The sequence below is a fragment of the Corvus brachyrhynchos genome, unplaced genomic scaffold (genome assembly GCF_000691975.1).
Source record: "Corvus brachyrhynchos isolate BGI_N302 unplaced genomic scaffold, ASM69197v1 scaffold148, whole genome shotgun sequence".
Lineage (NCBI taxonomy): Eukaryota > Metazoa > Chordata > Aves > Passeriformes > Corvidae > Corvus > Corvus brachyrhynchos.
In genome coordinates this window covers 2,806,187-2,816,980 of record NW_008239785.1, presented here as the reverse complement: position 1 = coordinate 2,816,980, position 10,794 = coordinate 2,806,187, and the positions used below count along the sequence as shown (strand labels likewise).

The 10,794-nt window shown below is 43.0% G+C and overlaps 1 protein-coding gene across 1 annotated transcript in view; it reads left to right on the top strand.

Annotated features, from left to right (window-relative positions):
• Window positions 1–375: 375 nt before the first annotated feature.
• LLGL2 (LLGL2, scribble cell polarity complex component) overlaps window positions 376–10,794 on the top strand; it is a 26,010-nt gene continuing 15,591 nt past the window's right edge. The window contains exons 1-6 of the mRNA XM_017743267.1: window positions 376–483; window positions 6,659–6,756; window positions 7,759–7,840; window positions 9,098–9,213; window positions 9,778–9,936; window positions 10,673–10,794. The exon at window positions 10,673–10,794 is cut by the window's right edge and continues 3 nt beyond it. Of these exons, the coding sequence (XP_017598756.1) occupies window positions 409–483; window positions 6,659–6,756; window positions 7,759–7,840; window positions 9,098–9,213; window positions 9,778–9,936; window positions 10,673–10,794 (652 nt within the window). The 5' untranslated portion in view covers window positions 376–408. The remainder of the gene's footprint in view (window positions 484–6,658; window positions 6,757–7,758; window positions 7,841–9,097; window positions 9,214–9,777; window positions 9,937–10,672) is intronic.

Below are 10,794 nucleotides of genomic sequence, written 5' to 3'. Positions count from 1 at the left end.
TCAATAATGCCTGAGCCCGGGAGTTGGCCTTTAGGTTGGGTTTATCTGAATGTTTATGCAAATGATGCAGTTTTGCCTTTTCTTTGGATAAGGTCAACACAAAGGATCACAAAACGGCCAAGTGCAAAACCCTTTTAAAAATCCTCTTGTTCTATCTGTACTAGTTTGCTTTATCAATGTGAAAATGGAACTGTGAAGTGCTGCACCAGAGAGCTGTGCTAGACTGGTATCAGGTTTTAGTCACTCGATAGTGATGTTGTCTCAGTCTGCTCTGGCTCATTTGTTACCTGCTAAACCAAAATAAATAACCTACTTCTGCCTGCTTTCTGCTCAGGCTGCTTTTGTTTATATGGCTTTTCTTTTCCTTTTTGTTAGGAATTTTGTTGCCAAGATACTACAGCAAGGAAGATGAGAAGGTTCTTAAGACCCGGACACGATCCAGTGCGAGAGAGGCTCAAACGTGACCTTTTCCAGTTTAACAAGGTACGGGGCTTTCCTCAGACTTCAAGGCAAATCTATCCTGAGCCACTGCATCCTGCAAAAGAAGGGATAAACTACTTGAGTGTGGGTGGAAAAGTTAAATTTAGGAGAGGTGGTTTGTTCTCTTTTTCAGTTCTGTCCTTTTCTCCCCCGATGTGCCTGAGTAGTTTCCTTTAAGCTCCTGGGTATGTTCTCAATTCTGTCTTTCCCTTTTAAGAGGAAGGATATTGTGATGCTTTTGCGTGGCACTTGCTGAAAGAAGAGATCTTCACAGCAGCTTTTCTATCCTCTGAGTGGTCTGTCACTTGTCCTGCTGTGTGCTGGGACTGTTGCTGTTAGAGGTAGTCCTTGTTAGGAAAATAAACATTTTTCTAAAGATACACAGAAGCCACAGCTTGTGATGCAGCTGACACCAGAGTTATTTGTCCCTGATTATACTTTGGATTTACAAGTGTACCTCTGCTTTTAAATGTGAATTTAAAAAGCTGTGCTAGCACCTAGGCAGCACAATGGCCATTAATAATGAATTTACTATTATCTTAGTCTGAATCTGTTTCTAGGTTTTTTCCTTCCCTCTGTGGAGAAGAAATAGCAGTGGCTGTGCTATCTATCCAACACTCTGGACATTTTTCTTTTGAGCTCTGGCCAGGAGCATAGTGCTTTTATCTTTGAAAAGGCCTAGTATTAAATCATTGCTAGGCTAATGGCTACTTATATCTTCTTTGGGGAGCAGAAATACATTTGTAGGTTTTGTGTTTCCAAGGTTTAAATGGAATTTTTCTGAAAAGTGTAATGGATAAATGAAATCAGCCTAGGAAATAACCTCCTTGATTCATTAGAATTGTGCTGTAGATGGATACTTGAAGTGGAACTGTGGATATTTGAGATAAATGATTTAATGTAATTGGTACTGGGCGACACCAATTCCGTGCATACTTCCCTGCCACTGGGGAGAGAAAGGAACTCAGGAGTGCTTCAGGTCCGTTTTCTGCCTGCTACAACGAGGAAATCCTAGTACAGATGCAGTAGAAAAATCAGTAAATGCAGACCATATTTGAGTTGTTTGCATCCAGCTAAATGCAATGTCAGCTTCAGGAAAGATGTCCCAGGGATGGGTCAGAGTTGCTTACAAGCATTTAAAATTATATATACATTGGAAAAGCTTCTGCTATTTTAGGGATGTCTCTTCCTTGAATATGCCTTTCTCTTATGAGAATATTTGGCTAAGCTTCACCTGCCAGAGACATGCTAATTTGGATAATGCAAAACAGGGTTGAAAGAGCTGGCTTTTGCAGCAGAGGGAAACTTCCAAATATATTAGAAGCTGACATCAGGATTTGTGACTCCATTTGATTCAGTCCTGAAGGTAGATACTGCATCTTGTTTCTAGGGAGACAACTACTTTGGACACTTCCTAATGGTTCACTCTCATTAACAGCTTGGTAATTAAAGGCCTTGTAAAATGCATTTGCACCTTTAAGCCACAGTAACTTGTTCTTTGCTAATAAGAATCAGAAGGGAATGAACATTATACCAGAATCTTTTACACTCTATTTTTTTCTTGCATAAAAGTCAGGGTTTTTTTCCCAAGTCTTGTGTCTCCCATTCCAGTATTTCCAGAGATAATGGGTCATTTGAAAGCTTGTACCCTTTGATCCAACAAACATCTACTCACAGCTAGGTAGACTGAGAAAATCTGGGAAAGTCAGACCTTAGTTCTGAGCTGTTGAAGGTTGTGGCTTCAAGGAGCCAAGAATCATAATGCTTTGTGTGCCAAGACTGTCCTGGTCTAATGTGCTATTAGAGCAAGCACATTAGTGCTGGTAAGCAGGTTTTAAACACTTGTTATTTGAGGTCTTTGAAAGACTTCTGGTTAAGAACCTGCTTGGGAAATATTTTGTGGGACTGTAAAGTTGCTGATCAGAGAAATTGCATGGTGGATGTGCACCTCTTCAGTGTGTGTGATGCGGGTCATGACTAAAGGCAAGGTCTGTACCTTAAAGGTGCTGGGGATTCCTGCCCTCATTTTACTCTGAAGTTGAATATAAATGCATGATGTCACACAGATTTAGTGTAGTGGAATGTATTTTACCACGCTGACCTAGAATGGACTTCAATTTAGAAAGTCTGTTTAATTGGTGGTGGTGGATTTTTGTTTGTTTACTCTGTCAGGTATAAATAGGCTGTGATCTTTTTACTGCCTCTCTCTTGCATTTCTGTTTTGCATAAGAGGTGGTCCAGATGGTTTTAAAGTACTGATTGATGACTGGACTAGCACTTCAAACTATCTTCGAACTTGTGTTTGTTTCAAAAAACACCTTCCTAAATTCTGCTAGTCACTTAGCTTTGCATATCTGTTTCTCTGTATGAGTAAGAACTTCCCATACTTGTGTGTACCTGTTGCAAGAATCTGTTTTTAGCTCAGTGGATAGAATGAAGGATAAGGTATGTGGACTTGGCAGTCTCCTTCTTTGAGTTTATCCTGCTTTTGGAAGTAGTATTTGGATGCCTTTGGCTCAGTCCAAGCTCTGCAGAAGAAACGTGTTCAGGCTGGCATTGTCAGACTAGATGATGGGTAACACACAGGTGAACCAGCCTGTCTTACAGCTGAATGTTACCCAACTGGGAACATTGCATTTAATTTATGGCTTTATGTTTTTCCCTGTTTTCAGCCTTCCTGCCCCTTTGCTGATGGGTGTGATGGATAGCTTACCTGAAATCTGAATTAGTGTCTCTGCAAAGTGGAGTTAGCACGTACAGGCTTCGTTGTTTCTTCAAGAGATGAATTAACAAAGGGACAGGGTTTGTATTGCCTGTGGTTGGATTTGTCTCTGCTCTGTCATAAAACAACCTGAGGGGAGAAGCAGAGACAAGTGAAAGGAGGAAGACAGAGCTGCATCGGCACAGCTTTAGTGTGGGCTGCGAACAACTGTTCAGTTTGGCCACATTTTTCCTGCAGTAAATATGACTGACACGAAGCATTTCTGTCAGTGCTGCTGACACCAGGCTTGCTTGAGTCTGACAGATCTGTGGAGAATGAAAAAAAGCTCCTACCTTTCCCCAAAGAAACAAAGGCCCTTTTGAGAAGGAGGGCACATTGTGGGCACTCCAGTTTGTTATTTCAGCTCTGCTGAAAGGCTCCATTGTAACCTCTGCTGCCTCCTGCCCCCCTCTCTCCCCCTTGCTGCGTTTACCTGCTGGGCAGGTGAAAGGATTGGCTGATGAAAGCTGCCAGAGAGGGGAGGGAAGGAGGGCAGCCCAAAGCTGCCTTCATGTGATTTAACAACTGCGTGCAAATAAGTAGCAGGAAAAGATCTGGGTAATCAGGACAGTGAATGTGAATGCCTGGCCCTGGTGGTGTCAAATGCAGCCCAAAAGCCACTGTGAAGCCTTTATTGCCCAGCTGTGGAAACAAACGAATGACATCAGAGAGAGTTATCTTTGTTGCATCTTATGGGCATCTTGGTTGAAGATTCAGAGCTATCAGAAACCTTTAGTACATTTACTGCTCTCCTTGAGCAGCTTTGTAGCACGCTGTGGTTGTTACTGATACTTCTCTTTTGCAAATTTGTCTGTGGAATGGGGGGGTACTTCAAATTTTTGGTTGAATGAAAACCTGGAGGAACAAAAAATCACCCTCCTATTATTATTACTGAATCATACACACTTGGTTGTGCAGTTCGTAGGTCTCATACTTGAAAATTAAAGCCTTTATTGACTTGTCTAATGTGTTTACAAATTAACACATCAAACCCAAGATATAATTAGGCCAGTATTAAGGCTGGTGTTGACAGCTTCCTAACAGGCAGTGCAGCATTGTATAAGTCATGGTTTTCTGAGAGTTGTGGCTAAAGCTTTATCTTCTGGGCTGGATGAAATCTCAGAGTAATCACAGTTTCTAATTGATGTGTCACTGAAAATTGCACCTAGTTGAGCTGATAACATGACAGTGCAGTGACTGTGAACAAGTTGAAACTAAAACTAACAGGGGAGTTACACTGGTGTCTCCCTAACAAGTTCCTGACTTTGTTTTGGGTGAGAGTGGAATGGTGTTTATTGCCTGTGCTACACCTGATTCATTTAAATGCCTGATTTGTTGTTAAGATAACACTTTAACTTGGATCTTCTTCCCAGAATTTTGCACCAAAGCATTATACTCCCACAACTTTGACAATTAGGAAGCTTTTCTGTGTTGTCTCAGTAATTATCACAGTGCAGAGAAACTCCTCTTTGCCTGTGCTGGATTGGGAAACTGCCATGTTTCAACTCTGAATCCACTGATAAATTCCTAATTTCATACAGCCTTCTCTAGGAAGTCTTTTATGTGTAGCTATGCAAAGGTTGGTTAGCAGCAGCTTCAAGGGTGACAGTAAAAAGATGGACTTCTCAAAATTTGTTTTTGATAGTACAAACCTAACACTTAAATTACTTTCTTAGAATATATACAGGTAAGGCTGGAGATTAAGTTATCATAAAAGGAAGTAAACTCAGTGGTCTTGGAGCTTGTAGTACTAATCTTGGCTTACTACCTATAAAAGGTAAAATTACTGACTACTCTTTTGCCCAGCCTAATGAGTTGGCAAGCAGAAAATTGAGAAATGCTCCAATATTTCCAGTTTTGTCTTCTACAGAGGCTCATCTTCCCTTAAGAGGACCTCAGGCTGGGGTGACCAGTATTTAGAGGATGGAGGTGTTTCCTTGCAGCTTAGGAGTTGTGATCAAATGGCTAAAACTGAAGCAAACTGGCAGACTCTGGAGTCAGCTGGATCCTCCTGTGCTGTGTCTTTGAGCAGGACATTAAAGTGCTTTGCAGCAGCTGGGGCACCTCGGGCTGTGGCCTGACCACAGAAATGAAATCGGCTCCATTTGATTCTCTTGCAGGGGATTAAGTTGGGAAATCACTATGCAGGAAATAAAGTCCAGGTGTTACTTTTAGGCTGAATAAAGCATAAAACTTAAGTGATGTGGTAGCTTTGCTTCAAAGACATGATGGAAATGAGGATGGGAGTGAGGTGCAAGTGCTGTAGATGGAGGGTTCTCTGCTTTTTGTTTTGTTTTGTTTTTCAGTAATGAGTGAATGAACTCCTATTCTGTAGCTGGCCAGCTTGCCTTAGAAGAAGGTATTTTCCAGAAGCTGGCCCTGTAAGGATCAGTGTTTTCTAGGAAGCATCCCTGTTAATCTGCCCTATTAATCTGTGGACTCACCAGCCCTCTTTACCTGGCTGTGTGTTGGTGCATACTGGTTTTGCCTAAACCAGGATAAGAGCTGTGCATTAGCACTTCTGAAAACCTCACTGAGCTATTCTCCAAGCAGCTTGGTGGCATCCTGTAAGCATGGCAGGACATTATTCCCTGGTGTGTAAATGCATCAGCCATGCTCAGTGTGGTGTGTGCAAACGCTCCAAATCTCCCTCCTGGGGCAGTGTAGATTGTACTTTAGGGAAGCCACTAAGGGCAAGCAACACTGTTCCCTGTGATAGTGACATCTTTTAGTCCCAAACGGCTTTGAATTACTCTGAGGTGGCCTAGCAGGCTCCTGCTCTCATTAAATTTCCCAGTGTTCCTCGTGTTCCCTCTAGAAAATGGGTATGGATTACATTCGTTTTCCTGACTGCTCATAGGAAGTCTGTTTAGTTTCCTTGATGAGCACTGATGTTCACTCACAGCTCTGCATTGCTTTGCACCATTTCTTCATGTCAGTCACCAAAAAGAGGTCAGGAAGGCTGACCTGTGTGGAGTTTGGCAGATGAAGCTGATCTTACAGCACACAGCATTTGTGTCAGACTTTGGAATTGTGCTGAGCAGTTGGTTTACAGAAGTGCAGCTGATGTGGAGTGATGGAGTGTGTTGTATTGACTGACTAAGCCGTGCTTATGCAGAGTTATTTATAATCTTAACATCAAGAGCTGCTTGGGCTACTGTTTTCAGAATATTTCTCTTTCATTTCTGTTACACTTCTGGATATCCTGGCTGTGGAGCTAGGGATTCTTGGCACATGTTCATCATTAGGCTGTTGTTCAGCAAATCTAACCGGTGTTTGAACACCTTTCAGCAGAAAAAGCTGCCATTAAGTGCTGTATTTCATCTGCCATGCCATGTTTACTTTCTGTGTTCTATCTCTGCCCAACAGTGCCCATGAAACAAGCTGCTGATTATGATTTTTCCTTCTCTCCTCCAGACTGTGGAACATGGATTTCCCCATCAGCCCAGTGCCCTGGGCTATAGCCCATTTCTCCGTCTCATGGCCATTGGGACACGATCAGGAGCCATCAAATTGTATCCTTTGAACACCTTGGGTGAGAGTTCTTTAACCTCAACAGAACGTGGAGCTTCGAAGACACTTCCACAGTTAGATCAAGTATGAATTTGCAGGCAAGGGTTACTGAAACACTGAAACAGTTTGCCAGGGTTTGGAGTGATTTTGGTCTGATCAGGGTGGGATTATCTTTCCAAGAGCTGAACTATAGCTCAAACAGAAGCTGAGCTGATACAGATATTAAACAAGACTCTGCTCCTGCTATGCAGAAGGTCAGACTAGATCTGGCCTAAGTTTAGCAATCCTTCACATTGTAAATTCCAGGGTTGTTTAAATATTTGGGGCAGGGTTCCTTTTTCTTTTTCTTTTTTTTTCTAAAACAATTCTATTTCAAAGGTTAAAGCTGAAGTCAGAAATGCTTTCAACTTCCTGAGTTTTTGACCATCCAGGAATTAAAGACCTAAACATTGGAGGTGGTAATTTATTTTTTTTTTTTAGCTAATGACGTCCAGTCTGATTTTTGTGTGTGTGAGGTGATTCTCATGGCAGAGATCAGTTAGATGAGCTGTAAAACAGGCGTGTCACCCAGCCCAGAAAGGAAAAGTTGGTGCTGTCTCTGCCAGCTTAATCATTCATTGCTGGTGGTGTTTGTGCTCAGAGGCTGGACTCCACATGCAGGCAGGAGCCATCTGTCTCCTGGTTACAAATTAGTTAAGCAGGATTGTACTGTCTGGGAAACCACGAAACATCCCTGAGAAAAAAACAGGGTCCAGGCACCTCTTCTGCATGTGCTGAAGGAAGAAGTGAACTTCCCTGTTCTCCACAGTGAGCACAGCCTGCAAATTTTACAAGCATGTAAAATCAAAAGTAGATTTGCATTGATTCTTTGCTGTCCAGCTCACCAACAGTAAAACGTGGTTTCAAATTAATCTCTTTTCGTCTTGCTTGCTAGCAAGCTTCTTATCAATTAATTGTAGCTGTGGGTCACCTTAAATACTGTAGATCCTCAACAAACTCATCAGATATGGTGCTCCTGGGGTGGAGTTCATGGGTTTACATGAAGAAAACAACACTGTAATGCAGATTCACTTTATACCTGATCAGGTAAGTACATTTTCAGTACCTCTGTGACTTGTGTAGATCTCTCCTAAACAGGTGTTGATTTTATTCCAGAGATCTGAGCTCCTATTACCAAGAATATTCAAATGCTGCTTGGTTGGGAATGTTTATCCCAGTGTATTTTGTGCTCTCAGCAGCGCTTGTTGCTGTGGAGATGCTCAGGAAAACTAAAAGAGAAGCTTTAAACTAAAGAGTAGCTTTATTGTTCATAACTGTTAGTCATTTATCTCCAGCAACATCCTGGGAATGGTAATAAGGCCAGGATAGTTCAGGCAATCTGCTGCAGAAGCAAGAACTTCCTTTTCCTTTTGCAGCCCCAGTTTTTCAGTAGGACTGGGTGGTCTTTCCTCTGCACAACAGATAGAACAGGAGCTGCTGCTGAGCTGATTTAATTATTTTCAGGAGCTCAAAACAGCACTGCTAACCTCACCTGCTGTTAAGTTTGGTGCCTTTGTGTTTGGGGCTATTGAATCTTGCTCCTGGGGATTGCTGAACAGTTATTGCCACACACTAAAAATAGGAAAGCAGAATTTTCCAAGTGTCTGGTGGCTGTCTAACCACTTTCTTTCCCTTGACTGTCCAGACAGGTGTCTTGGTCACAGACTTTGTTGCCTGGTGCCCCCAGCGTAGCACAAGTGGCCTCTTTATGAGAGGGGTTTAATTCTTGAGGCGGTTTTGGGTGTCTGTTTGCTTAACTAATGGTATAAACTGAAACTCCCATGGGGAGTGTTGCACCAGGTGTGGCTGCAGCAGGTAAAATGATTCAATTTGAACATCCAGCCAGCAGGGCTGGGCTCATAAAAGGATTCTGACACAACCCTCCAGAATGAGGTTGGACACGAAGAATGTGAGGAGTGTGGTGTAGCAGAGTGTATCAGCCCCACCCAAAGCTGGGGTGTGTTCAGCAAACCTGTGCTGAGCCAGGAGGAGGTGAGATAGCCTGCAGCTGCATGGCTGGGCTTTACAGCACAGGCTGATCTTCAGGAGCCTAAATCCTTGTCATCCCCCTTAGTGATAACCTGTGCCTTTATAACAGGGTTTTTAGCCTCTAGGCTACTTCTTGTCTCCCTCCACCCCCCAAATCTCATTGCTGCAGTGTTTGTCCAATGCCATAAAAAACCGAACCAGCTCCCCAGTCCTGTTTTAGCAGGGAATTATGAACAGCAGCAACTCTACTGCTAAATTTACTGTGTTATATTTAATACTGGCATTCTGAAAAAAGCAAGTTGTGTGATTTTGCAGTGCCAGCTGGTGACGCTGCTGGATGATAACAGCTTGCACCTCTGGAGCCTGAAGCAGCACGGAGGAGCATCTGAGCTGCTGGAGGAGCATCGCTTCACCCTCAAAGGGCCACCTGGGTAAGCCACAGGAGGGGCTTGGAGCTGGTCTGGGGACAAGCAACTCAGAAAATTCTGCTGTTGTTTAAGCTAGAGCTTGTCCAGTTGTTACAGCATGCCACTCCTCTGAATCCATTGAAAGGGTGTTCATGGAAACCAGCCAGGAGCTGGCTTGGGCATAGGAGACCAGCATTTAAAAGTGCTGAACCAGTGCAAAGGGTGACATCTTTTAAAATATTTGTGCACTCACTGCTGTGAGTACAGGAGCTGTTAATCTTAAGGTTAGGTAAATTTAACCATGCCTAAAGTCAGACTTTGAAATGCTGTTGTGGTTTTAGTTTCACTTGATCCTGCCAGTTTTAGGTGAGCTATTTTTAGGAACACTTAGAGAGAGTTCTGCAAAAAAGGTGTCTGGTTCTTTGTCCATGCACTTATCAAAAATTTTTGACGTAATTTGTCTTAAAGCTGGTGTTTTCCTCCTTAAAAAAAATAATCATGCCTCCCAACCAAATGACACTAATAAATGTCCCTGTTACGTTGTTAACTGTCCCAAATTCAGTAACAAGAGTCTCTTTGCATCCCCAGCTCTCCACCAAGTGCCACCCAGGTAACAGCTGTGCTTCCCCATTCCTCACGGGAAGTGCTGTACCTCGGCACGGAGAGTGGCAACATCTTTGTGGTGGAGCTGCCCTCATTCCGAGTGCTGGAGGATAGGACCATCACCCCCGAGGCCGTGCTGCAGCGGTGAGTGAGCAAACAAGAGGTGGAATCCCATTACCAGACACATCCTTTGTTAAAATGTCACCCCAGATCATGTACTGGGGCCTCACTGTTGTGTTAAGCATTGTCCATATCTGCCTGACTCTCATGAAAGTAGCTTTCAGTCCTGGTGTGTGTTAAGTAACAGTTTTTGTCCTGGTCAACATGGTGTTGTCACTGTGGAGGTACAGCATGTTCACTTGGGGTGAATCTGCAAACCTTGTGCCCTGGCCCTTGTGTTTAGTTTTGAAAAAAAAAATATATTCTGTTTAGCTGTAATTACCCATTTATTTTTTCAACCGCTGGCTGAACATCTGATACTGCTTTGTTCAAATGGGGATTTTATCACTCTGGAGATCCAGGTGCTGCTGAAAACTGTCCTACTTCATGTCTCCTACTGACATTTCCATCCTACCTTTATTCTGTAGGAGAATAGGGTGGGTGGTTCAGACTGTCTATTACAGTCCTGGGATCCAGTCCTAGTATTCATTGTAAACCTTGGCCTTTCCTTGAAGAAAATGGGGCTGGGTGCATGTCCATGTGGTAGGCCTGGTGTGATGTCTCCCATAAGATTTTTCTGCTGCTTGAAGGATTTGTGAGAAGATTGTAATTACCTGTTTCAACTTTGTCACTTAATTTCTCATTCTTACACCTTTTATTACAGTCCTTCTAGTTTGTACCTGGACTCAGCTTCTCTTGCTTTCCTCTTCTGCTCCTGCAGGATACCAGAAGATAACTGCAACAGACGATCCTGTGAACTGGTGGAAGCCCTTCGGGAGCATCCTAAGAACCCTGACCAGATCCTAATTGGATACAGCAGGGGCTTGATTGTCCTCTGGGACC